General features: G+C 38.1%; 2 protein-coding genes across 10 annotated transcripts in view; one reads left to right on the top strand and one right to left on the bottom strand.

The window, feature by feature from the left end:
- dip2a (disco-interacting protein 2 homolog A) overlaps nt 1-16,314 on the top strand; it is a 152,176-nt gene extending 135,862 nt beyond the window's left edge. For 7 of the 9 annotated variants that reach the window (XM_051906673.1, XM_051906671.1, XM_051906672.1 and 4 more), the window contains 15 exons: nt 1,678-1,758; nt 1,844-1,967; nt 2,058-2,179; nt 3,215-3,326; nt 3,955-4,064; nt 4,159-4,289; nt 4,407-4,575; nt 5,574-5,744; nt 6,335-6,364; nt 10,389-10,450; nt 10,793-10,850; nt 12,986-13,060; nt 13,179-13,353; nt 13,576-13,699; nt 14,481-16,314. In XM_051906673.1, the coding sequence (XP_051762633.1) occupies nt 1,678-1,758; nt 1,844-1,967; nt 2,058-2,179; nt 3,215-3,326; nt 3,955-4,064; nt 4,159-4,289; nt 4,407-4,575; nt 5,574-5,744; nt 6,335-6,364; nt 10,389-10,450; nt 10,793-10,850; nt 12,986-13,060; nt 13,179-13,353; nt 13,576-13,699; nt 14,481-14,733 (1,797 nt within the window). In that variant the 3' untranslated portion in view covers nt 14,734-16,314. The remainder of the gene's footprint in view (nt 1-1,677; nt 1,759-1,843; nt 1,968-2,057; nt 2,180-3,214; nt 3,327-3,954; nt 4,065-4,158; nt 4,290-4,406; nt 4,576-5,573; nt 5,745-6,334; nt 6,365-10,388; nt 10,451-10,792; nt 10,851-12,985; nt 13,061-13,178; nt 13,354-13,575; nt 13,700-14,480) is intronic. The other 2 variants (XM_051906668.1, XM_051906677.1) reach the window with 1 other exon arrangement.
- Nucleotides 16,315-16,393: 79 nt separating this feature from the next.
- The window catches only part of si:dkeyp-118h9.7 (sacsin), a 29,725-nt gene continuing 18,485 nt past the window's right edge, over nt 16,394-27,633 (bottom strand). The window contains exon 8 of the mRNA XM_051906665.1: nt 16,394-27,568. Coding sequence (XP_051762625.1) covers nt 16,659-27,568 — 10,910 coding nt within the window. The 3' untranslated portion in view covers nt 16,394-16,658. The remainder of the gene's footprint in view (nt 27,569-27,633) is intronic.

Below are 27,633 nucleotides of genomic sequence, written 5' to 3'. Positions count from 1 at the left end.
TTTATAACTCGCGCTATGAATCATTAGTTAAGCATTAGTAAATAGTTAATTCATCATTTATAAAGCATTAAAAAAACATTAGTAAGCAGTTTATAAATACAGCTGAAAATGCTTTATTGTTGATTCATAAGCATATCTATAATGTGTTTAATATTTTTATTTTTATACTTTATTAATGATCAATTTATCATTTCTAAATTAAGTATTACATTATTTACACACCAGTTATTTAGGAGTTATCAGTGGTTCATAAGATCATTTAGAGAGTGTGAGTAAATGATTAATAAACTATTTAAATGTACATTTATACATCTTATTATTTAGACATATAGTAATAGTTACTCTATTCAATTAGTTATAAAACATTTAGTAGTTGTCAGGTAACTATTTTTGTGAGCTCATCTAAAAGTGAGGACTATTTATGCCTCGTAAAACTTTTACAAATTAGATTTAAAGGATCAGTTATCTTCTAAAGAGAAAAAGGAAACAAACACAACTCTGAACATAGAAATATTAATTTAAAATGCAAAAAATTAAACTGTACACTTGATATAACATGAAAAATAAACCTCTGCAATATCATTTAAAAATAAAGTAACTAAACAAGCAAAAAAATGAACAAAAAGCAGCAAAATGAACAAAAAAGAACTGAATAAGAAAGTAAGTGAATATAATAAAAAATAAGCAACAAAATGAATATATTTCAACAAAATAAGCAACAAAATGAACAAAAAAGAACAAAATAAGCAACAAAATGAATATATGTCATCAAAATAAGCAACAAAATGAACAAAAAAGAACAAAATAAGCAACAAAATGAATATATGTCATCAAAATAAGCAACAAAATGAACAAAAAGAGAACAAAATAAGCACCAAAATGAATATGTCATCAAAATAAGCAACAAAATGAACCAAAAAAGAACAAAATAGGCAACAAAATGAATATACATCAACAAAATAAGCAACAAAATGAACAAAAATGAACAATATAAGCAAGAAAGTGAATATAAATTAAAACAAAAAAAAGCACCAAAATGAATATATGCCAACAAAATAAGCAACAAAATGAACAAAAAAGAAAAAAAGCAACAAAATGAATATATGTCATCAAAATAAGCAAAAAAAATGAACAAAAAAGGAACAAAATAAGCAACAAAATAAATATGTCATCAAAATAAGCAACAAAATGAGCCAAAAAAGAACAAAATAAGCAACAAAATGAATATACATCAGCAAAATAAGCAATAAAATGAACAAAAATGAACAATGTAAGCAAGTAAGTGAATATAAATTTTAAAAAATAATCACCAAAATGAATGTATGCCAACAAAATAAGCAACAAAAACAACAAAAAAAGAACAAAATAAGCAACAAAATAAATATGTCATCAAAATAAGCAACAAAATGAACAAAAAAAGAACAAAATAAGCAACGAAATGAATATATGTCATCAAAATAAGCAACAAAGTGAACAAAAATGAACAATATAAGCAAGAAAGTGAATATAAATTTAAAAAAAAATAAGCACCAAAATGAATATATGCCAACAAAATAAGCAACAAAACTAACAAAAAGCAACAAAATAAGCAAAATATTTTGGTGTAGTAAGGGGCAGGTAGACTGCAGGATGCTGAAGTATGCTGTTGTCTGAATGTGTCTCTCTCATCTCTTGTAGTTCCTGTATATGCAGGATGTTCTGCAGTGGAGGGCTCAGGCCACTCCAGATCACCCTCTGTTTCTGCTGCTCAACGCCAAGGTACGGCACTCATCGCCTCTCCGCCCAGGAAGGATGGTGTGTATATTCACTGTCATCTCACTGTTTGTGTGATTGTTGTTTTCAGGGCACTGTGGCCAACACAGCGTCTTGTGTACAGCTGCACAAGCGTGCGGAGCGTGTGGCGGTGGCGCTGATGGAAAGAGGCCGGCTTAACGCTGGAGACCACGTAGCACTCGTTTATCCTCCTGGTAAGAGAGAAGGAGATTTATATTACTGTGGTCTGATAAAGGATTTTCCGCTCTCAGGACTTAATTCCTCTATGTCTTCCTACTTTGCAGGTATTGATCTGATCGCCACGTTCTATGGCTGCCTGTACGCCGGCTGCGTTCCAGTCACCGTCAGGCCTCCACACCCACAGAACTTAACCACAACCCTGCCCACCGTCAAGATGATTGTTGAGGTGACCTGAGCCTCTGAATGCAGCACATGCCATGCTTCCTTAGCCGATGAACTGAAACTCTAGCGCCCCCTTGTGACCAGCACAGTCTTTACTGTATTTGATTTAAATATATTTAACACTTCAGTAATGACATTTGTTTTGTTAATATTAGTTAATTCATCAGGTTTTTTCTTTGACAGTATTTATTAATTTACTATCATTATTATTTATTAATTTTTAGATGTATTTTTACTTATTTTTATGTTATTTATAATTTATTTGATTTAAATGTATCATTATATTATTCATAATTTTAATCTAGATTATTTTTTACAAACATTATATAATGCATTTTTATATTGCATAATATATATATATATATATTTTTTTAATTATGTAAATTAACATTAATGTCTCATAAATAAACATTATTAATGAACATTAGTATATTTATAAATTAACACTAAGCTAGATTAATAAATGCTGTAAAAATATACCTAATGTAACCAATTAAACCTTACTCGTAAAGTGTTTTTATTTATTTTATTATATTTTAGAATGTCATTGTATTAAATTAAATTTAAAATCAAGTGGTATTGCAAACAAATGATGCCAGAGCTTTTCTCAGAACTTTTGTACGGAGCCCCGGACATGACATGCAGGAAAAAAATAGTTGGCTAAATCTTTACGATTTATTAATTTGTTCCTTCGTAAATACTAAATATTTAGTAAATACTAAATCGTGCGCACGTTTTAGTAAATCGTGTGCACGATTTAGTAAATCGAGCTAACGAATTAGTAAATCGTGCGCACAATTTAATTTTTTTCTTGCATGTCATGTGCGGGGCTCCGTACTTTTGCTTTTTTCAATAATCAATTTTTGTAATTTATTTAATGAAGTGGTCCAGCTTTTTCTCCATATACTTTTGGGACCACTATAGATTAATATTTATTTAGACTGAATAAGACTAATAAGTATTATTTTGGCCTTTAGCTACTCCGTTCAGTGTCTGGTTGTTGATCTCATTTTGCTCTCCCGTTGCATATGTTTGACAGGTCAGCAAGTCTGTATGTATTCTGACAACACAAGCAATAATGAAACTACTGAAATCCAAAGAGGCAGCAGCTGCTGTGGACATTAAAACATGGCCGTTGATACTGGACACAGGTAAAGACATCAGTTACACTATTGTGCTTATGTATAATTGCCATCGTTTGTAAAAGAAATTTTAAAGAGCCCATATTATGCCCTTAAAATCTTGATGTTGTTTTTGGGCTCTACTAGAACAGGTTTTCATGCTTAAATGTTCATTATTTTCCCCATATTCTCCATTGTTGCAGCTCCTCTCTTCCCAGTCTGTCTGTAACGCTCTGTTTAGTTCCTGTCTCTATGAAGCCCCTCCTTCTGAAAAGCACAATGTGCTTTGATTGGTCAGCTGGATCAGTGTGTTGTGATTGGTCAAGCGCTTCGAGCGTATTTGGGAAATGTCCCAACCCTTGCCATAACCGCCAGTTTCAACACACTACTGACTAACTTAACCAGGCCCCGCCTCTTTATTCTGCATATGAATTATTTAAATGAGGAATATTGTGACGTGTTTGTTCCCGGAAGAAAACTCAAGACTACAATGGAGGAGTTTCAGGGAGTTCAGAAAGAGTGACACTGATATAGAAAATAACTCACACTGGAGGGACTTTGTAGAGCTTTTTCATGCTCAAACAGCAACACTACACACTAAAGAAAGTAAAAAAGCATAATGGTCCTCTTTAAATCAGGCTTATTGATTCCATTTCAGATGATCTCCCAAGAAAGAGGATTCCTCAGATCTACAAACCTCCCACCCCAGAGATGCTCGCCTACCTGGACTTTAGTGTGTCCACCACAGGAATCCTCGCTGGGGTCAAGGTGAATTTGTCTAACCCATCATCATTCACAGGCCTATAACACTTTCATCTTAAAATGTGGGACTGACGTTTCTAACACCATGTGTTTGTCACAGATGTCCCATGCTGCCACCAGTGCCTTGTGTCGCTCTATTAAGCTGCAGTGTGAGCTGTACCCGTCTCGACAGATCGCCATCTGCCTGGACCCCTACTGTGGCCTGGGCTTTGCCCTCTGGTGTCTCTGCAGGTGAGAGACGGGACACGCAAACTTGACATGACGTCAGCCAAAACCTCACGCTTACCTTCAGTTGGGAGGCTAGTAAAATAATGGTTCATGTAATGCAAGTGGTGTTTGTGTTTGCAGTGTGTACTCAGGCCATCAGTCTATTCTAGTTCCTCCTCTGGAGCTGGAGACCAATGCGTCTCTGTGGCTGTCTGCGGTCAGTCAGTATAAAGTACGAGTGACGTTCTGTTCGTATTCTGTGATGGAGATGTGCACCAAAGGCCTGGGCTCCCAGACTGAAGCTCTGCGGGTCAGTCTTATACTTACACTCTTTTAATGTGCGGTCACATTTACCCATGTTCGGTGAAATTTCATGGACGAAATCAGGTCCTTTTCGCGTGAGGGTGAATCCCCATGCAGATTTCACTCATGCTCAAGTTGGACACTCTAATTCGTCATGCTGACCAACAGAAAGCTGCTTGTCTTCATTATGCATCGCTTCACAATGGACAATGGACTTTTTTTGGCCTGCAAAATTTCACCAAAATATCGCATATTTAGTGTGACCGTACTGTACCTTTAGTCTACATAATTTAACATAATCATATTTCATTATGACATTCAATTTTCTTTTAAAAGAAATCAATACTTTTATTCAGCAAGGATGCATTAAATTGATCAAAAGTGACAGTAAAGACATTTATAATGTTACAAAAGATTTCTATTTCAAATAAATGCTGTTGTTTTGAACTTTCTATTCATCAAAGAATCCTGAAAAATAAAATGTATCACAGTTTCCACAGAAATATTAAGCAACACAACTGTTTTCAACATTGATAATAATCATAAATGTTTCTTGATCATCAAATCAACATATTAGAATGATTTCTGAAGGATCATGTGACACTGAAGACTGGAGTAATGATGCTGAAAATTCAGCTTTGATCAAAGGAATAAATTACATTTTAACATATATTCACATAGAAAACAGTTTTCACAAATTTCACAATTTTACTGCTTTTACTGTTTTTTGATCAAATAAATGCAGCCACAACCGACCCCAAACGATTACCCTCAGCGTTTAATAAATTGAATTAATAAATATTGGTTCTTTTATTTATTTATTTATATCCAGGTTCTGTTTTTACATCTTCTTGGACAATATTTCCAATCTCTGTGTATCGCCATATTGTAGGACCTCCCGTTTAACTTACAATAGTTTTACTTTCATTTGTTAAGGGCATAAATTAAGTTGTATGTGAGTTTTATTTGTACCATTGACTTTAACTCCCATCTGTACGGCTGCAGTTACGGAACGTGAATCTGTCGTGTGTACGGACCTGTATGGTGGTGGCCGAGGAACGTCCTCGCATCGCACTTACTCAGTCCTTCTCCAAGATCTTCAAAGACCTGGGGCTCTCGACACGGGCCGTCAGCACCACCTTCGGCTGCAGGGTCAATGTGGCCATTTGTCTTCAGGTGAGTGGTGAATTTACCTGGTTTTGATGTAGGTAGAAACCCTGATGTGTGCTTTTATAAGACCTGTTCATATTGAGCGTGAAATTTCACCATGGCTTTTCATCATGACATAATATTAAAACAAAATAGTGCATTTCTATAAATCTCTTCACACCAAATGTGAAAGTTAGCCCTGCGACAAATCAATTATTTTTTCTTGTTGAATAAAAATGACTGACCGCTTTTTGGTCCTTGTGTCCAGAATACTCTGCGATAGATGTTGATCTGTTGATAACACATACATTACATTTTAGCTTTGCATTGATTACAACACATGAATTTGCGCGTTTGTTCAGATTTATTAAATTTTCTCCAAAGTTATCGGAAATTAATGTTATGCTTGGTGTGAATAGTTTTGGTGTAAAACAATGATTTGTAACCCTGTTTTGGGTGGCATCACTCTTGGTGTGAATAGGCCTTTATCTGATGTTCTTGTTTTTAAATGTTCTGTTTGACTGGCCTGGTTGCCCGTCTGTAACTGTATGTATATGTATCTGTTTGTGTATTAAATGTGCGCTGTGTTTGTCTGCTGCTCCATGCCCTCTCGTCAGCCCAACAGGCTGGGCAAGTTGGCTGAGCAGGTACTGTGACCCCGATGGGGAGCACAGGGGTGCTAGTAGGGGGCTTCCAGGACGCTTGTAAAGGCTCTGCTTTTCATATGTCTGTGTGTGTTTGTGTGTGTGTGTATATAAATGCTCATGTGCATGACATTAAGAATGCTTTGCTTCCAGTATCTAATACTTTGGTATTACTTTTTAATATATTACATTATTTGTGCCAGCACTGTTGCCATGTTATATTTCAGAACATTAAGTATATATTAAATATATCAGATAAAATAAATATCAGATGTTAGTTATTTAGCACTTTATGTTATTGGATTATTTAAAAATGATCATTATGTTTAAAATTTCACAGAAAATCAACATATATCAAGTGGTCTAACATTTGTTTTTAACAAACTAATGAGTTTCTTTTAATGAAATGTGACTTTAATGTCTATATACTTTTTTTGGAACACTCTAGATTAATATCTATTAAGTATTCATAAGATTAATAGGTATTATTTCGGCCATTATTTATTTAGAGGGTATGCGTTGTTGTCACTTTCCCGCCGGAACTTGCTCTCTCAACCGGACTGAGTGGCAAAAGATCCTGCTGCTTGACTGAATTTAATAGGGGAAACTGCGAAAACAATTTACCAAAGATCCAGTGATCCGTGGATATTGGCATGCAGCCAGGAATCGTGTTTCCAGACATTTATATGTGCCTGATTTTGATGTCGGGGAAATACATCACCAAATTTGCCTATAAACGCTTTATAAATACAATATAGATAGGTCGAAATCTGGGTTATCACTTATATCAATGTTATATATATCGTCATATCGTCCAGTCCTAAAACTTGTATAGTTTTGTCAGTGTTTATTTAAAAACACCCAATTATAGAGAATATAAGTAATGTAATAAATAAGTAATAAATATGTAACTGATGAGTTGTCAATACAGTATATAACAATACAATATATAGGGTATGATTGACCTCAAAATTCAACATATTGACACAAAATGATAACTGCAAACCCATGTTTCTCTGCCTGGAGTCCAGCTGTTTCTCTGGATTGCAGCGATTCATTTGCTTCTCTTTTCTGTAGCTTTCGGTGGTCTGTAGAAATATACCTCACATTTCTTGTCAAATCTATATGTACAGTCAATCACAAAGCTCTTTCCCGTTTTGAATATGTTTTGTGTGTTTTTCGCGGCATTCACGCTGAAAACCAATGCTGCCGCTCTGTCTTTTTGTAACTCAGTGGGCGTAACCGCAGTCACTCCGGCCGACAGTGACATCACGTGCATACCCTCTATATGGACAAAAGTATTGGGACACCTCTTAATTATTTAAATCAGGTCTTTCAATCAGACCCATTGCCACAGGTGTATAAAATCAAGCACCTAGCCATGCAGTTTGCATTTGTGACAGTGCCTCAGTGACTGATGTATACATACGCCTGCTCTGCCTCTTCACAGCTTTTGTGCTTGGCCCTGCATTTACTGTATATCTATTGTAGGCTGTGCCAAAGCATCGCTTGTAGCCATGCATATAGAGTAGAAATGCTTTAATATGAGCTGTGTTTGTAGTACAGGGGTTACATTCATGACCCAGACCATTGTAACTGCTGTAATGCCTCATTCCATCCTATAACGATTTCAATAAGAGTAAGATATTTTACAAGAAAAACTTTTTACAGTGTCTGTTGTACCTGAGAGGGGAAAAAAAGGGATAGTCCACTCAAAAATGAAAAGAAATTGTCATCATTTACTCGCCTTCATGTTGTTCCAATGTCACTTTTTTCTTCTGTGGAGCATAAGATATTTTGAAGAATTGGTAACCAAATAGTTTCAGTTCCCATTGACTTCCATTGTATTTTTTGTCTGGTCAATGTGAACCGAATCTGTTACTAACATTCATGAAGAAAAGTCTAAGGTTAGGAATGACATGAGGGTGAGCAAAGGTGTCTGTCACTCCTAATGTCTTGTAATTGTGAGCGTGCGATTCTGAGTTCGCTCGGGCTGTACGCTCTTCTGTTCATGTGAGTTTTGTGCGGAGCATGGTGTTCAGATCCTGGCACTTCGGTCTAGTTTGGTTTCAGTTCTGTGTCGGGGTTTGGGCATTCAAGCTTCGTGTGTTTTGTCTTCTGTTGTGAGCGCACAGGATAAGCATTCGCTCATTCTCGCGTGCTCTGTCTTGTTGTTTGAACGTGTGGTTTCAAGTTCACTCAGGTCTTACGCTCTACTGTCCACGTTTGTTGTTTTCAGTGTAGCATGCGGTTCGTGTTTTTTTCGGCTGCATGCTTTCCTGTTGTCTTGTTTTGTGTGAACACGCAGTTGGTAAGAGCTCTCATTGACTGTGTGTGTTTATGTCAAGTTTTGTTTGAGCTCATGGCTTGTGATTGTGTTCATGGGCTCTTGTTTCTGTCATGTTTGGTGTGAGCACATGGCTTGTCATGTTTGTTTCTATGTGCCATGTGTTCTCCAGTCTATTGTCTTTACGTCTCCCTTCTTGTTATCTGATTATTAGTTTATTTTCCCCACCTGCTCTCCCTTGTTACCCTCCTGATTTCCTTCCTTATTTATTCTCCCTTGCTGTCTTCGAAATCACCCCCCTATACCCTCATTCACTATTCTCTACATTAGTCCACTAATATAGTCCACTTAAAGGATTGACTGAAAACGAGTGAGTGAATTCGGACACTGAGTGCGCCGGAAAGGCTGCCGCTTTTGCATGGTTTTAGTTGCTGTTTAATAATCAATTGAAACTTAGCAAACTGGCAGCTCCAGTGCTAATGAAAAAATTTATCTTGAACTCTTTTATGAAAACTAGTATGAATAAACCTTAACTAAATAATTTTATAATCAAGTAAAAATGAATTTATACCTGTATTATATTACGCTGTAGCCACATTCAGCTGTGGGCGCCATCTTCTGGTCAGACATGGGAATTCAGGTGCATTATGGTATTCTCTAGCCGTGGAGTGTACATCGGTTGTACACTCGTTATTGCGGTGCATTGTGAGATTGAATGAGTGCACTCTGTAACGTCCACTATGGTTTCGGACACCACTACAAATGGCTGTCCCCTCAAGTAGTGCCCTATTTAAGGGTGTAGGGGGCGATTTCAGACACAGCCCCTGTGTCTCTGTCCTGTGTTAGTTCGTTGTCATACATTCTATGTGTGCTATCCTGTTCCCAGTCTTGTCATGTCCTGCACCCAGTCTTGTGTTCAAGCCCTACTCTATCTGGTGTGCCGGAGGCCTTGGTATTTTTTCCCGCTACGGGGTAGTTTTAGTTTGTCTTTTTATTTTCTAAATAAAGAACATTGAAGTGCATGTCAGCATTTGGGTCCTCACTTCCTACACCAACCCTCAAAAAAGGCCTGTTCACACCAAGATTGATAACTATATCAGCGTCCAAACCACTGGATGATATCGTTCTGTTTATTATAAGTGCACACGCAGTTGTCTAGTCTGTTGCTTTAAATGCTTGAGCTCTTTAATGTGGGGTGGATTCTGATAGGCTGTCAGTGTTTTTATTGTTCATCAGCTGTAAAAAAAAAAAAAATAGTTCTGTGAATAACTCCAATTATATCATTCTTCTGTGTCTTTATCATTATAGTTGTGGTCTGGAGTTCTCTATTCTCATAGAATTAGAACGAGTATTAAGTCTTTATAGTAATAGTCAGCATTATAGTTATTGTCTTTGGTGCAAACGGCCCTTATATAATGACCGAATTTTCATTTTTGGGTGAACTATCCCTTTAAAAAAAAATTATGACAAACTTCTCTTTGTTTCTTACGTATGTTATGAAGGTAAAGTGTGTAATTTCTAAATTTTGGTGAAAATATATTGACTGTTTTCAAACAGGTTGCCCTAAGCATTCCCCATCTAAACAGAAACTCACTTCATAGGTTAAGCCAGTGTTTCTGTGTTGTACTGGTCAAATAGAGCTTGCCTTGATGGTTCCACAGAGCCACTAGTTTAATCACAGACTCTGTGGTGGCAGATATATTACATGCTTGCAGTGATTGTGCTGTTGTTTGTTTCTAGGGCACCTCTGGGCCAGACCCCACCACAGTATATCTAGACATGAGGGCCCTGCGGCATGACAGGTGCTACAACAAACACTTCTGCTTTTTCTTATGCTTATATAACTAATGTGCAGTTAGTAATTAAATAATATGTAAAAAGTTTGATTAATATTATACTCTGGGTCCCACTTTATATTAGGTGTCTTTAACTGCTATGTACTTACATTAAAAATAATATTTTTTAGGTTCAATGTACTTATTGTTTGATGTTGTATTGTTAAACACTTGATACGGGTAAGGTTAGGACTATGTGGTATGGGTAGGATTAAGGGTGGGTTCAGGGGTAAGGGAAGGTCAACAGTCTCATTATAGATGTAATATCATTATTTATCTCTCTTTTTTTTTTACATTGCTCAATTATAGAGTTCGATTAGTCGAGAGAGGCTCACCACACAGTCTGCCACTGATGGAATCTGGGAAGGTGAGAAATATTTAAATATATATATACAGTATAAACTATATATATATATATATATATATATATATATATATATATACAGGTGCTGGTCATATAATTAGAATATCGTAAAAAAGTTCATTTTTTTATTGTAAATTATTTTTAAAAATGAAACTTTCATATATTCTAGATTCCCTACATGTAAAGTAAAACATTTCAAAAGGTTTTTTTTTTTAAAAATTTGTTGATTAGAGCGTACAGCTAATGAAAGTCCAAAATCCAGTATCTCAAAATATTAGAATATTTACATTTGAGTTTCATTAAATGACCATCCCTACAGTATAAATTCCGGGTATCTTTTGTTCTTTGAAACCACACTAATGGGGAAGACTGCTGACTTGGCAATGGTCCAGGAGACAATCATTGACACCCTCCACAAAGAGAGTAAGTCACAGAAGGTCATTACTGAATGGGGTGGCTGTTTACAGAGTGATGTATCAAAGCATATTAAATGCAAAGTTGACTGGAAGGAAGAAATTGGGTAGGCAAAGGTGCACAAGCAACAGGGATGACCGCAAGCTTGAGAATACTGTCAAGTAAAGCCGATTCAAACACTTGGGAGAGCTTCACAATGAGTAGAATGAAGCCGGAGTCAGCGCATCAAGAGTCACCACACTCAGACATCTTCAGGAAAAGGACTACCAAGCCACTTCTGAACCAGAGACAACGTCAGAAGCATCTTACCTGAGCTAAGGAGAAAAAGAACTGGACAGTGAACAGTGGTCGAAAGTCCTCTTTTCAGATAAAAGTAAATTTTGCATTTCATGTTGAAATCATGGTCCCAGAGTCTGAAGGAAGACTGGAGAGGCACAGAATCCAAGCTGCTTGAAGTCTAGTGTGAAGTTTCTGAAGTCAATAATGATTTGGGGGGCCGTGACGTCTGCTGGTGTTGGTCCATTGTGTTTTATCAAGTGCAAAGTCAATGCAGCCATCTTCCAGGAGATTTTGGAGCACTTTATGCTTCCATCTGCTGACAAGCTTTATGGAGATGCTGATTTCCTTTTCCAGCAGGACTTTAGCACCTGCCCACAGTGCAAAAACCACTTCCAAGTGGTTTGCTGACCATGATATTACTGTGCTTTATTGGCCAGCCAATATGCCTGACCTGAATCTATGGGATATTTTCAAGAGAAAGATGAGAAACAGTTGATCCAACAATATACAGATGATCTGAAGGCTCAATAGTGCCTCAGCAGTGCCACAGGCTGATCACTTCCATGCCACACTTCACTGATGCAGTAATTTGTGCTAGGAGCAAGTCATTTGCTGTAATATGTCCTGCCGATCAAGTATTGAGTGCACAAAAGAACATACTTTAAAGAACTTGAACTTTTCTGTTTTGCAAATCCATTTTTTGATTGATCTTAGGAAATATTCTAATATTTTGAAATACTGGATTTTGGACTTTCATGAGCTGTACACTCTAATCATCAAAATTTAAAAAAAAAACTTTTGAAATGTTTTACTTTACATGTAGGGAATCTAGAATATATGAAAGTTTCATTTTTAAAAATAATTTATAATAAAAAAATGAACTTTTTGATGATATTCTAATTATATGACCAGCACCTGTATATATATATAACTCAGTGCGGTGCCGGTGTGAATCTCCTTTCTGTGTGATAGACATGCACGACTCTCATGCACACAGAATGCCACAGAATGGACATAAACCACAGTCTTAAATGAGTTAAATAAAGTCTTACATGGACCGTAAAGAGTTGTGAGGACATCAGATGTGTGTCAGATCAGCATCATGTGTGGCTGGTCTTAAAGTGACAGCAGCCTAATAAACCTGCTGCTGTGATGTCTGTCATTAATGTTAATCAAAAGACAAAGAGAAAATCACTCACTGCTGTTGACTGAATAACTTTTGTATCTTTAGTAAGGATTAATTTATATTTAATTTATAATTTATGCAGTGAAGAATGTTTCATAACTTTATTCAATTTCTGTATATTTCTGACCTGTTTGAGCAAATATTTAAAACATACTGTTTTTATGTTGTTTCTACATTAATTTGGAGATTAACTGTGAAATTATTACAATAGAGAGAGAGAGAGAGAAAGAGTACTTATCGTATTTCTCAACACACACAGATTCTGCCTGGGGTGAAGGTTATAATTGCCAACACAGAGACCAAAGGACCTCTAGGAGATTCTCATCTGGGAGAAGTGAGTTTCAAAACGCAGAGAATCGCATGTGACATGTTACCTGCAGAGCCTGTTATATTATCTCTGTATTATGTATTGCCATGTGTAGTGAGTTGATGGGACTGTATTAAAAAAACAGATCTGGGTGAGCAGCCCCCATAATGCCACAGGATACTATACGGTTTATGGCGAGGAGGCGTTGCACGCAGACCACTTCAACACCAGACTGAGCTTCGGTGATACGCAGACGGTCTGGGCTCGCACCGGATACCTCGGTTTCCTGCGGCGCACAGAACTCACAGATGCCAGTGGAGGTACTGTATGCATGAGATGACAACCAAACACACAAGCACACTAGTGTCCCTTTTCAGGATATTTCTGAGGTGACTTTTCTATTTAAAAATACTCTCAGTAAAAAGCTGTTTCAATGCACACCTTGACCCTTCATTTTTGCGGTGTACTCATATCAGTAATGATAGAAAGAACAATCAGTTGTGTTGTCCAATAAATCAATGATGTTTTGCATATTATTCCAGAGAGGCATGATGCCTTGTATGTGGTTGGATCTCTGGATGAGACTCTAGAGCTGCGGGGAATGCGTTACCATCCCATTGATATTGAAACGTCTGTGATAAGATCACACAAGAGCATTGCAGAGTGGTAAGCAATACTTTTGAAATGTTTTCTTGTACCTCATAGAATTGGGTTTAAATGGGGAAACCCTTTGTGTAACATTAATAAAATTACAGCAGAGAGTTTGACCCTTTACTCAACTGTAATATAGACACTCCTTTTAACAACTGAATGAACATTAGATTATTTTCATTGTTCAGTTCATCCATGACAATAGCTTAAAGGGTTAGTTCACACAAAAATGACATTTCTGTCATTAATTACTCACCATCATGCCGTTCCACACCCGTAAGACCTTCGTTCATCTTCAGAACACAAATTAAGATATTTTTGATGAAATCTGAGAGCTCTCTGGCCTCCAATAGACTGCAATGTTATTACCAATTTCAAGGCCCAGAAAGGTAGTAAAGACATTGTTAAAATAGTCCATGTGACTACCATGGTTCAACCTTAATGTTATGAAGCGATGAGAATATTTCTCTGCACAAAAACAAAACAAAATTAACGACAATTTCTTCTCTTCCCTGTCATTCTCCTATGCTGTTTACGTAGTAAACACAGTGCAGCACTTCCGGGTTCTATGTCAGAATGTCAAAACAGTATTTTGTTCCATTGGTAGGGTGAATTCAGATTGATTGGGACACTTTTTCCAAGTCATCTCAATGGCAAAAAGTGTCCCAATCACCCTGAATTCACCTCTAGATTTTGTATTACATTTATTTTTTCCAACAGCCATATTTTGCAGTGTATATAATTTGCTTTTCCTACTTAATTAAACATGCCTCCCATCTTCTTACTCTCTCCTCAGTGCTGTGTTCACATGGACTAATCTACTGGTGGTGGTCGTGGAGCTTGAGGGGTCAGAACAGGAAGCCCTGGATCTTGTTGCCCTGGTGACCAATGTGGTTCTGGAAGAGCATTATCTCATAGTAGGAGTTGTTGTGGTAGTGGACCCTGGAGTCATTCCTATCAACTCCAGAGGGGAGAAGCAGCGGATGCACTTGCGGGACGGCTTCCTAGCTGACCAGCTGGATCCCATATACGTGGCCTACAACATGTGAGAATGTGTTACGTAGAGGAGGAATCAGATGCCGGAAAACTCTGCATATGCAAATTTACAAAGGAAGCGTTAGAGGAAAGTTTGGACAGCCTTGCCTCTTCCTCCACAAACATGAAGAGTCCTTGATGGAGCTATGCAGTTTATTTTTTATATCAAACTGTCAGAATGCCTTGAAAATAAAACTCTGATTCAGTGGTCAGGGCAAATGACTTGATTTCATCTCCTGTTTTCTTGTGCGACACAATTATGAGTTATGTTCTATTCAAGCACACTTGTTCTGCACATACGACACATGCGTGTTGAATGTTCCCTGTGTGTGAGGAGGACCAGCCCAAATGGGCAGAGGAGTGCCTGATGTCAAAACGGGATCCAGATTCCAGGACAATTGTATTTTCAAGGGCATGTGAAAATGTGTAATCATTTCACAGCATTACTGTTGTGGCTGTAAAAAAATGCACAAACCCAAGTTTTGTTCGGTTTGTTCTTTTTACATCAACACGCAAATCTTTGATAAATGTTTTATCCGGAGACCGAATGGCAATAAGGAAATGGAAATCTGATTCTTTGTTTGCAAGAAAGCAGTACTGAAGGTGTGCTGTGGATATGCTGCTCCACGAATTCACAAGTGTATGCATTCCCAGCTAGAGTTTCAACATCAACATGGGCCTTAAATATTTTCATATGCCTGTGGATTGTTTGTAATTTGTATTTAATTTTTCTTCCCCATTCTTTATTAAAATGTGTGAGCTTTTAGACAGTGCAGGATAGGAATCAGGGTAATAACAGTGAATAGATGAAGAGTCATATTCAGGTAAACCAAGTCCCAATCTGAAAAATATTTCTGCTCAAATTTACCTTATTTACTGCAGTTGTCATTTCAAGTTTGTTTTACTGTATGACCATTCACGACTAGTGTATCTTATATTCCTGCAGAAGGTGACATTTTTAGTCTCCTACATATTACTGACTGAAAAGAAAGTAGCCTTTTCCCTTAATTCATTAAAACAACTAACAGATGGGACCGGTATTTCAGGAAAAACTGACCACTGCAGGTGAGGGCTTTAATTCTTCTTTTCATTACTGTGTTAAAGACTGATAATTGCTTGTATTTTCATACGCACTGTACACCGCATTGGCCAGCACTGTATAGACCACTTCTAACAATGCTTGCTTTCTTTTATTGTGTTCATTACGTTAAGGACAGGCAGTGCGCCTGCTGTAATTATGTACAGAATTTGTGTAATAAGTTATTACTGGGACACCAGAAACATATGAATACTTTTGGCATGGTTTTTGCAGTGGCATGGAGGAAACCAGATGCTGCTCAAATCGAAGTTTAATTTCTTGATCAAACAGGGGAACAACATGAGTCACTATTCATGTAAAGATTTATATTGCAATAGACTCAAGAAATGGTTTTGCTGCAAGGATTGTAAAGCACATACAGCATCTGTATTGCAGGATGATTGTGTGACTGTTAATGTTTAATTTTTTTGCAGTTCTGTCATTTAGTGAATATTTGGTTGACACAGCTTTTGACTTCTGTTAATATTTCTTAATAAAATCCATGCTTTTAAATGACTGACATTGAAATTTTAATTCTAATGTAATTTTTAATGCACATTTTGCAGACACACTTATCCAAAGCAACTTACATTGCATTCAAGACATACATTTATTTTATGCATTCCCTGGGAATCAAACCCATGACTTTGGCATTGTTCTACTGTTTGCTACAAGAATGCCCAGTATACAATAATATAAATTATCCAGTACCAGAATTATCAAAACATGATTACAAAGAATTAAGTACTTCCAGTATATTTGGTAGCAGTACTAAACAGATAAAAAAAAAGATCAGCATTGTTACTTGAAAAGATCCTCATGATCATCTCAATGGAACATAGTCAGTAGTTTCAAGCTATTTCAAGAAATGTATTCTTCTATTTTTTCTAAAAGCTTTGTTGCAATATCCAGTGCCTGTCTGGCATTATTAACACTGAACTGCTTGTTTGGAATGTGAGGAAATTGGTGATGGTTCGGATACTGGGTTTTTTTGCCATCAACACCAAGTTCAGTCAGTTGCTTCACAGTCTTGGGTAAAGAAGTCAGCTGTGAGCTGTAATGGGACACCTGCTGAGCAAGGCTAGTTATTGAGCAGTTGTTGGGATGCTGTCCACTTCTCTTGTACATTGCTGCTATCAGGGCCTTTTCCACAGCCTGATGCACCTTGAACAGACACCACTCTGAGCAATCTCCTCCAGTGTCGTTGTGAGCTGCTCTGATGTCACATTGAGCCTGTTCAAACCAGCGTTGTGCTTCTCCTCTGTTTGGCCTTGGTGTTTCTCTGTGGTATGACCAAAAGTTATAGTGGCTTCTAGAGTAGTTTTGATAGAACCTCTCGCGTCCCCTCCTGTGGCTTTGTGCCTCTGTGTTCCACGTGTCATAGAACTCTCGAAAGTCTCTACAGGTTGAGGATGTGCTATGTGCAGTTTTCCCTTGTTGTAGTTCCTCAATTCTTTTTTGCAGGTATTTGAATGCCTCATGGGCAAGTTCTTCATTGCCTGGATTCTTGTCTGGATGCCACCGGAGGTAGAGACGTTTAAGGGCTTTTTGTTTGTCCTCACTTGACATATTCCAGATTTCATTTAAGCTTTTGTCAATTTCTCTTTTGATCTCTTCAAATGTCCCTGGAAAGACTCTTTTGGGTGGAGGTCTGGATGTCAAAAGACGTTCTATATCTGTGCAAGTGGACTCTGTGTTGGGTGGAGGCCTGGATGTCAAAAGACATTTTATATCTGTGCAAGTGGACCCTGTTGACACAGTTGCCTTCTTTTCCCGTTTAAATTGGTAAAGGTCAAGAGAGCTTACTTCAATGAAGTCATCACTGCCAACTTGTATTTTATATCTAGCAGGAAATTGTGTCACTTGTCCCGGTGGATCATCCAGACGGTTGATAACAATGGCATAGAAATATTCACCAGATTCGTCCTTGTTGAAGCCAACATACTCTCCACTTTCAAAGTTGTTGAGGAAGTTCATATCAAGGCAGTCATGCCATTCTTCAGGTATGCGACATCCAGGTTTCGGTAAGGCACTGTGTCCTTCCTCCTTGTGACCACTGTTATGAATACCATAATTTGCCAATGTTTTCTCAACATCCTCCATGTTATCACAAAGCAGAAGTTGCCCAAGGGCTAGAAAGCTTGAGATAGTCAGACAGTTCTTTAGAAGAGCATTGATTTCTTTAGTAAGATACATAATAACTTCATTTACTACTTTGAAGGCCATGTCATCATTGTGTTTCAAGTAGAAACTGCATCCATCTCTCTGTTTTTTCACATAAACATCTGTTTCAGCCTTACTACCTTCAAGTGGCTCGTGGTTTAACAGAAGTTCAGTTTGAAGAGTTTTGCAACAGATAATTTGAATCTTAGAAAAGATTTCTTCACACTTTCCTGCAGCTTCAGACTGTGAAACCTCACCTTTGCTGTCTTCTCTGATGAGACAGACTAGTCCATGAAGAAATGCAGCAGAAGACAAGTGTTTGTCAAACCAGCCACTGAATTCACATTCCCCTTCATCACAATATTGGACACTTGTTTTTTCCAGGCTTTCAGAAATTACATCTGAGAGAAATATGGGGCGAACTTGCTGGGGAAGGAGCTGCAACAATGTTTGATGTTCATAGTGATCATTTCCAAGATAACAGCAGTTAAAATTTTCCAGCAGTTTCAGCTTGGTTTCCAAAGGACCCTCAAGTCTTTCAGGCTGGAAGACTGTGTCATTGAAAAACAAAGTGCTGGATTCATAGAGTCTTCCATCTGTTGATGGAAGGTAAAGTGGGTTGTTTCGGAAAAAAGTTTTGTTCTTTTCCTCTTTCAGCAGGCAAAACAGCTGTTGTACAACACGCTTCACAGCTTTCTGCTGATTTGCCTGAAGGCTGTCTTTGTCAGAACTATCAGAATAGATTTCTTGAAGAACAGTGATATATTGATTGACTGTGGGCCTCTCCTTTACACCAATTTTTCTGAAGAAATCTTCAAATTTCATATAATTTGAGGGAATGCGGTACAAATAAGGCCTAAACTCAAGAGCATCATTAAGCACAAGTGCTGTCTGTTTGGCCTTTACAAGTTCTGACCCGTTTTCTACCAAGATAATGGGGAGGTCTGAGAACAGAGAGGCATCGAAATTTATTGACTGTAGGTATGCGTATGATTTGCTAAATACTGTGTTTCTTGTTTCCAGCAATGTGTCACTGTGACACTGAGACCTACAGATGTTTGTCAGATTAGCAGCTATTTGTTCAGGAGGTGGAGTCTCCAAGGCTCCGGCATCCTTCATTTTCTTTATGAGATGTGGAGAGCAGCATTCTGAAGGTAGGATTGGCATAGATGTCCATATCAGATAATGGTGATAACTGTCTCTGTCGATCAGTGATCCACTGATTGCAACAACCTCCCTCCTTTGAGCAAAGGCTTTGTGATAATCACAAAGTTTTTGCTTAATTTTCACTGGAAAGATGAATTTAATGTTAGCAACTCTGTTCAGTAAATTTGAGTTTATGTCAATACTCTTTGACAAAACAGTCCTAAACAGCAGATTTGATCTTTCCTTAAGAACATCTAGAGGAGTGTTGCCTCTAGCTTCAGATTCAATTTGTTTTGCAAACTGAATGATTTCCTCATCAGACACTTCATGTTTCAATCCAAGGTTCTTTAAGAGACGAAGTGCTTCAGTACGTTTATCTCTGAAAATCTCCCAAAATGTTTCTGGCACAAATCTCTCTTTTGGAAGCATTACCCTGTAAAGGGATACGCTGTCATCATAGAAGTATGAAGCCACCTGAAGAGAGCCATGGATGTCTCGAATAAATCTGACATCCCTCAATGCAGAGACAATCCTGCGGTCCACTTGTCTGAATTTCACTAACAACCGCATTAAATCAAGAAGCTTGGCCTCTTTCATCATGTGCACAGAAGGAAGAATAAACTGTACACAGAACTCCAAGTCATTTAGAATCTGAATGCTTAGAATTTCTGACAATTCTAGGTTCACCAAGGTGTGCTTGAGAAAAATACTGTCACATCCATCGACATCGTACAAGTTTGGAAATTCATTCTGATGATTAGAATTCAGAATAAATATCTTTCTGTGTAAATCAATCCTTTCCCGTTTTCCAGATATTGACTCAAACAGTGGCAAAGACTTGAGCAACCACACATGTCCACTCTTCTTTTTGGAATCTCTGATCCCATTCTGTAAGAAGCGTTGAAGACGTACACATTCATCTACTGACAGATCCTCAAACTGGGAATGAGGTACACCATGAACCTCTTCTAAAACAGCACTGCTGTCTACAGTTTGCAGGAGATCTGGATGAATATACTTGAAAAGTAAGTCTTTGAAATCAATGAAAAAGCTGATGTTCAATTTCATGAACCCCAGTTTTATGAGAATGGAAGCTATTTTTTCATCTGGCTTCAGAATCACCTTTGATATGTTTCCCATTGTTTGTAAGAAATGTGTGTTATTTTGACTGGGGCAAATGACTGGTAAAATCGGACTGTTATCAAAGTGCTTTTTTATCTCACTGTAGACATTCATCTTCTCATTTTGGTAGAATTTCTCTTGATCCTCAAAGAAGCTCCATAATGTTTTCAGCCATTTGATCGTCTCTGTCTCCGCTTTGTAAAGCTGGCACATTTCATCAGGCAATGACTGTCTGAGCAGCTGTGCAAGTTCCGATTTCAAATATGCTGCTGCCATGGAAATTGTTAACCCCTGAATAAACTTTCCCTTGTGTAGAATTTGAATGTGAATTTCAATGGCATCAATATCTGCAAACATTTCCTGGTGTCTTTGGAAAAGACTGCTAAATCTTGAAATCAGCTTTGGGCATTGAGAGTCAAAGACTCTTAACATCTGATCTTCCATGAGGAGAAGAGGCAGCCCATTGATGTCATGGACATTTTTTTCATTGGTATTTTTCAAGCAGAAGCTCAAAAGTTTTGAACATCTTTTTTTGTTTTTGACCAAGGTCTGGTTGATGGGCAAAGGTAAACTACTAGTTGTCTGAGAAGGATCATTTAGCGATGTTTGCTTCAAGAAGTTCATCACTGTTGAAGGGCTGATTTCTGTCACATTCACACCAGCTGCTTTGAAATTCTCTTTTATTTCAATCATTTTCCAAGAGTTTGGCACTAATTTCATACCGACGTCATCTAAAATTTGAAAAATCCCTTCATGGTCATCAGTTGTAAAATATGGACAATTTTCTGAATGTGGTTTAGATGGACTGCACCAGGTAACTGTGTATTTTTGTTGTGAAAGGTGTGATGACTCAACAGAAACAGCGTGTACAGTGGGTATGACAGGAAGATCACGTTCCCTGACCGATCTATATACCTCATGGATCATCTCATGCCAGACTTTGTCTACTTTCTGTGAAATGCACGGAAAGTATTTAAGGTAAGAATCCTCTAGCTGTGGCTTGAGGAATACAAGAGCTGTTGGTGTCTCTTTCTTTATGACTGAACAGAGACTTAACAGGAGGTCAGCATAGAGTGGTGAAATGATGTTTACTTTCAGTGACTGGTTCCACTCAGTCTTCAGACTATCACCATCCTCTTTCCACAAGTCCCTTCTAGAAGAATCTACTTCAAAATTTGCATTCACATGAACTGGTAAACCAGTTTGTCCAGGTAAGGGCAAAGAACAAAATGCCCTGCCAGTAAATGTGTGGTTAAAAGAGCTGCTCCAACATGCAGCCAGAGCAGCTTGAGGAACTTTGAAGTGATCTTGCTTGTTTTTTCTCTTATGGATTTGTTTTGAGAAGCCAAAGCTCTCTGCAATGACCCAATAACTTTGTTTATTTCCAGACAAGATTTGCATGGTGTAGATGGTTTTGCAGGGTTCTGCTGTTCCTGACATCAGGGATTCTCGAACATGTCTGTGAAAGTTTTCCTTGCTTACGATGCTCTTCTCTGTGTATTTCTTTTCAATAAGGAAAGGACATTTTGTTTGAGTTCCATCTTCATTGATCTCCAAGAACTGTATTTTTGTGATGTGTTTCAAGAAGAGAATTAGTCCCTCAGGATCTTCAGTCAAGGCAGAGTAAAATTCCTTCATGTCACGGTCTGTGACTGTATGTTTAGATATATCAGATTTTTCTGCCATTTTTTCTGTCCTGAGAGGGAGCCTGAACATGGTTCCAGAATTGAGTGCAAACATTTCTGGAAGAAAGGTATGATAAACATCCTCAAAAGACTTTTTAAACTTGTCTTCCATTGAAAACATGCAGCCTGGGGACTGTTTTGCTATATCTTCCACGTATTTTCGATTTGGATCAGAAATGCAGAGCCATTTGTCACCGGTCAGGATAGATGGACAATCTGTCAGATGATACACAGAATTGAAGCCAAGTCCATATTTTCCAGTTCTCCCTAAAGTGCCATGTTTTCCTCCTTGCCCCAGCTGCTGAATACCTTCCAGATCAGCATCAGAAAATGTTCTGTTGTTGTACACACAAAGAGCCGGGCCTTGAACCAGTTCCCATTTCTTTCCAAATATCTTTTCTGTCTTATGTTGTCTTTTGTCCCACACAAAGTGAATTTCTGTTGCCTCTGCATCATCGGCATTTTGAATGAGCTCTTTCAGAATATCCTTTTTAGATGGATATGCATCAATTATATTTTTTATTCTGACTGTTAGTTTCTCTTTTTGTCCAAACTCTTTGGCATATAGGGAAAACCCACTGACCAAATGATCCTTCAGAGTATGGTGTCTTGTTGTCATTACACCAAAATGACAGGCCACAGGCCGAGGTATCAGATTATGGGCAAGCTTGACACCAGCTGCAACAGGCATCCATGGGCTGTCATTAAATCTCAGCTCTCTAGAAGATGTCAACACACCTCTCTCATCAGGTATGAGACAGTTTGTAGGCTTTTCATCTTTGATTTTGTATAGCCCTTTCATGAGTATTGCGACACACTTATGGAGGTCTGACATGGAAAGAGGGTGAGATCCATATAAAGACTTAATTTCATTAAGTGCAGCAACAAATTGCTCTTTTGTGAATTGTTTGTTGACACCAAGGCAGTCCCAGAGCCTCTCAAATTTGGAGAAGATGACTGGAAGCACGTAGAGATATGGTTTCTCCTCAAATTCTACACTTCTAGCCACTGACCTCACATTTACAAAGTGATCCTCAATGAAAATGAATGGAAATGATTTTGCATGGCCAATAATGGAACCGGGATCTTTCTGATCCAACAAGTAATCATTGAGATATTTATAGCAAGACTGAGCAATGTTGAAGAGAGCAGTATTTTCAAATGCACTGCAGTGTTGGTGTGCTTTTAACAGCTGCTGAAGCACTGTCTGAACTGGTGGATTTGTCCGTACTCTCAATTTTTGGAGAACTAGATCATAACTGTGTATTTGAAGATTTGCATGGTCAACTGTGAATTCTGTCATGCTTACCAAATTGCGACATCTGTCACTGTAAACTTCAACAGGTTTTTTAAGAACAGTGGCGTTCTTGTTTTGTTGAATTAAAGGAGATGATGCAGGAAGGAATGGAATTTGAGACAGTGTTTGCCAGTGCAGAGAATTATCATCTTCATTAATGGAGACTTTCATTGATTCCACAAGACACTGGAGACGTTTAAGACATTTAGATGTATCCTGTTGCCAAACACTGGATATCTTCCCTGCTCTTTCTATGATGTCCTCTAAAGGGAGGCGGTCACTCAGCATTCCCAAATCTGAAAGTCGTTGAATCCTTTTTGGTGAGAGAAAATCGTTTGCAGTTCCTTCAAGAAAGCGTCCTTCTTCAAGTTCATACAAACAAGCCATTTTGCCAGAAGGATTCACAAGTCGCTTGATAAATTGAAGCTTCTTACAACTCTGTGTTGGAATACAAGGGTAACTTTTCAGTAGGTCATCAACAGCAGGATCATTCAAGTCGATGGCATTCAGCACAAGAGTATTTCTGCTGTGTGTGTCCACAGAACTCAAGTTCTTAAAAACAATGTTGTAAAACTCAGGCCAGTTGATAGTTCTCTTTTTGATCATTGGCTTGAAGCCACAATCGATGAAACTCTGTCTTACCCATGATGGGAGAGAAACAACACTGGAATATGAAGCTCCCAAGCTCAAGAACACTTTCATGGCAATGTCTCCAACTGCTTGGTTCTCCTCAATTTTTGGATTCAGAAACCTCACTTCATCCATAGAACACCAATTTTGTCCATTGCTGAAAAGCTCCAGAGATTTGCCATTGGCATTCTGCACAACTGCTGAGTAGAATGACTTAACCATGGGTAAAAATGCTTTGTTTACTGTCTGTGTGTTAGGCCAGAATGTATAGAAGGAATAGTTCTGGATATGTCCATATTGGGCCATTTTCTTCAGCTCAAGCAGTGTAGTAATGTAGGCAGAGGTTACGGCATCTTTCAGTAAAGCTTTGTTCCACTCAGACTTCACTCCTTTTTCCCATAGACCTTTCCTGTTTGATGTAACTGCAAAAGTTCCATTGACATGGACTGGAAGACCTGTCTCAATTGAAAGAGGAAGAAAGCAAAAAGCCTGGCCAAAGAGGTTTTTATCAGGGGACCATGTGTTAGTTTTTGCCTCTCTATGCAAAGGTACAGCTATACCTCCAATTGGAAAAGAAAAGGCATGTTCTTGTTCATTTCTTCTCTGAAACATTTGCAAAGACTCCTGCGTCCCAAAACACGAGTACAAAAGCCAATACTGGGTGAGGGATTTCTCTGAGTGCTCTTGAACTATTTTAACAATGTGTGCTCTCTTGACATCAGTAATTTTGTGGCATGTGATGTCACTATTTCTGAAGGTGTTTTCGATTTCTTGGAGAAGTGTGTCATTCGAGACAGGAAATGAATTCAGGACTTCTCTGGATATTTTGAGAGAAGTCTGAATTTGATCATTCCTTGGAGGAGTTGATGCATTTTCAGGGACAATTTGAAGGGACATAGATGTAATGCTCTTCAGAAATAGAAGGTGAGTTTGGGAGTTGTCAGTCAAATGGTTTTTAAATCTCCTAATGCACTCTTTATCATATACCTTTGAACTGATCTCTGACTTATTTGCCTCCTCCAGAGTGCGAAATGGTAATTTGATCAAAGTGCCGTCGTAAGCTTTCTTGCTGTTTTGCACTGACAGATCACAATCAAAAATTCCTTCATAAGATTTAAACTGTCCAGGAAACCTTTTGTACAGACGTTCCTGGAATGGGTCAAGTTTAATTCCTGGGTTTCCTTTGCTGTGTATGTGCTTTTCCAAATGGGTGACATTTGGATCAAAAATAAGAAGGGTTTTCCCACTCAAAATCGAGGGAATATCACTCACATGGTAAACAGCATTAAATCCAAGCCCAAACTTCCCAATCATCTCAACTTTGTTTTCCTTTGATGCTGATCCCACTTTGACAATGTTTGTCCAGTCTTCTTGTGAAAAAAGCTCATTGTTGAAGATCCAAAGGCATGGTCCATTACATAGAGCCATTCCATCATCAAAGAGTGTTTCAGGAGGGTCTTTGTGTTTTCTGAAGTCAAGGAGGAATTTACACGTGGTTGCCCTAGCATCCTCAGCATTTTGTAGGAGTTCTTTAAAAATGTCACTTTCTTCATCATACTCTTTAAGAATGTTTTTAATTCTTTGAGTAATTGGTTCAGATTGCCCACACTGTTCTATACCAAAGGACTCTTGCTCTGCTTGTATGAACTGTGGTTTTAAGATGCGAGTACTTAAGAATGGGACTTTCAACCATCTTGCAGTGATGGGTAGAACTTCTTCATGAATGACATAGAACTCCTCATTGTCTTGTTTCAGGTCATCAAGTCCTTCGGCACTGATGTCACAGAAGACTGTTTTGGACAAAGACTGCAGAGAAAAGTTTTGATTTTGTGCCATAACAGGCACAGGGGTACTGTCCTTTAAAAGCTTCTCATTCTTTCGCATCCAGTCAACAATGGCAATTGACACTTTAAGTTCTGTCAAGTTTCCATGAGGAGGATACCTGCAGTCAATTCTTTGTTTTATGTCATTAAGTATGTCTTCAATCTCCTCATCAGACAGTGTTTTCTTTACACCAAATGTTGTTAGCAGGTTTTCATATTGCAAAAATTCTTCAGGCACTTTCTTGATGTAGGGGCTTAGATCCAGTTCAGGTGGATAGGCTAAAACTATATCTCCTGGACAGACAAACTCACTTTTATTCCAAATCCAGGGGATGCTTTCTGTGTCCAATAAATGTGTGAAATTTCTCATGTTGTCTTGCATGAATGTGTAAATACTGTGCAGCTTGGTTTTAAACTGAAAATCTGAATTTGGGTTGACCATTGATCTCAGCGCAGAGATGTTCTCCAAGACTTTTTCAGCAGGAGGGGGCTTATAAAGTCCAAGATTTTTGCAGACATGTCCTGTTAGCTCAGATGTAAGTGGCATTACATATTCAACAATTGAAGAATACTTTGAATTCCTTACTTCAGCTGGCTTATAGAGACTACTCTTAAAATTTCTACAAATGCTACCATTCAAGAACTTTGGATTTTCACAGGGAACCCACTGCCTTTGCTTCAGCTCTTCTATCTGCTCCTTGGTGAAATTTGAAAGGAAATCATTCTCATTCAGGACTCGAACAAGAGTATGTGCTTTTTTGAATGCCTTATCTGGTGAGTGGACACAAAGCTTTTCGATATGATTTATGACTTGGAGTATGTCTGCTGTTGATATTTCCTTTTGCTCTGTCATTAGGCCAAGGCGTTGCAAACTTTGTAGCATTTCCTGAGTCTTTGTGTAAAAAGGTGGGGGAAAGAAATCTGCCTCGAAAAGATCCTGAAATGTACTGTTTCTTGGATCAAAAACATCTGAGGCTTGTTTGCGTTCCCCCTGAGTTGTCTCAATAAATTTGAGACTTTTGGTTTTCGCAAGCAGCTGCTCACTTTGTGAGAGTAGAATGCTACCATTATTCAATATCCAGGTCATTACTGTCTGTTCCTCATTTTTTTGGAAAGAGGCTGCCTCAATGCAGTCAACCAAACAAACAGCCACCTTAGCTGCATCTAAGAGTTCAATATTCAGAAGAGTCAAAAGTCTGCGATCAGCTTCATTTGCACACTGTACAATGGTCTCAGGCACTGGCAGATCATTTGGAATGGCGGGATTGGTGGTTGAAACAAATGCTTGCTTTGATTGAACTGTAACGTATTTCCCAGACATCGTTCTGAATATTGGCAACATGGAAAGCAAGTTCTTTTCAGCATTTGAGAGAGAATCCAAAGAAGAGAGGTACACTTTCAACTCCTCTTTTTCCTGTGATGAAGCAGAGGCAATGCCTTTGATGACTTGATCTCTGTGTGAGTTCACAAAGACTTGTAGAACACTTCTTGGTGAAGCTGGAAGAACATACCTCTCAATGTCATGATGTTTAAGACACTGATCTCTTTTTATGATTGTACACCCCACCATCCTTAACACTTTCTGAACATGATCTGACAAGAAAGACGCTGTGCTACCTTGAAATATCAAAGTTGTGTTACTCTGCAACCTTGCTAACAATATAGAATTGCCTGAACTCTGTAGTGGCTCCAGTGGTATTAAAGGCATGTCAATAAAGTCATTTAACGCATTCCATTCAGTGCTAAGAAACTTCCAGAATTCAGCCAGCCAGCTCTTTGGTGGATGATGATCTTCTGCTGTTTTCCATGTCACATGACCTTGGGACACCTTCCAGTCCATGGGTAAGTGATTTTTGGTGAGTGCAACAACATGATTTGCATCCAAATCGATTATGTTGTATGTGCCTGAAAAAAGTGAGACCAGTTTCACAAACATGTATGATATTTATTTCATATTATCGTAAGCATAT

This window comes from Ctenopharyngodon idella, chromosome 9 (assembly GCF_019924925.1).
Source record: "Ctenopharyngodon idella isolate HZGC_01 chromosome 9, HZGC01, whole genome shotgun sequence".
Taxonomy (NCBI): domain Eukaryota; kingdom Metazoa; phylum Chordata; class Actinopteri; order Cypriniformes; family Xenocyprididae; genus Ctenopharyngodon; species Ctenopharyngodon idella.
The sequence above is the reverse complement of the archived record's forward strand: the minus strand, read 5'-3'. Positions and strand labels throughout refer to the sequence as shown.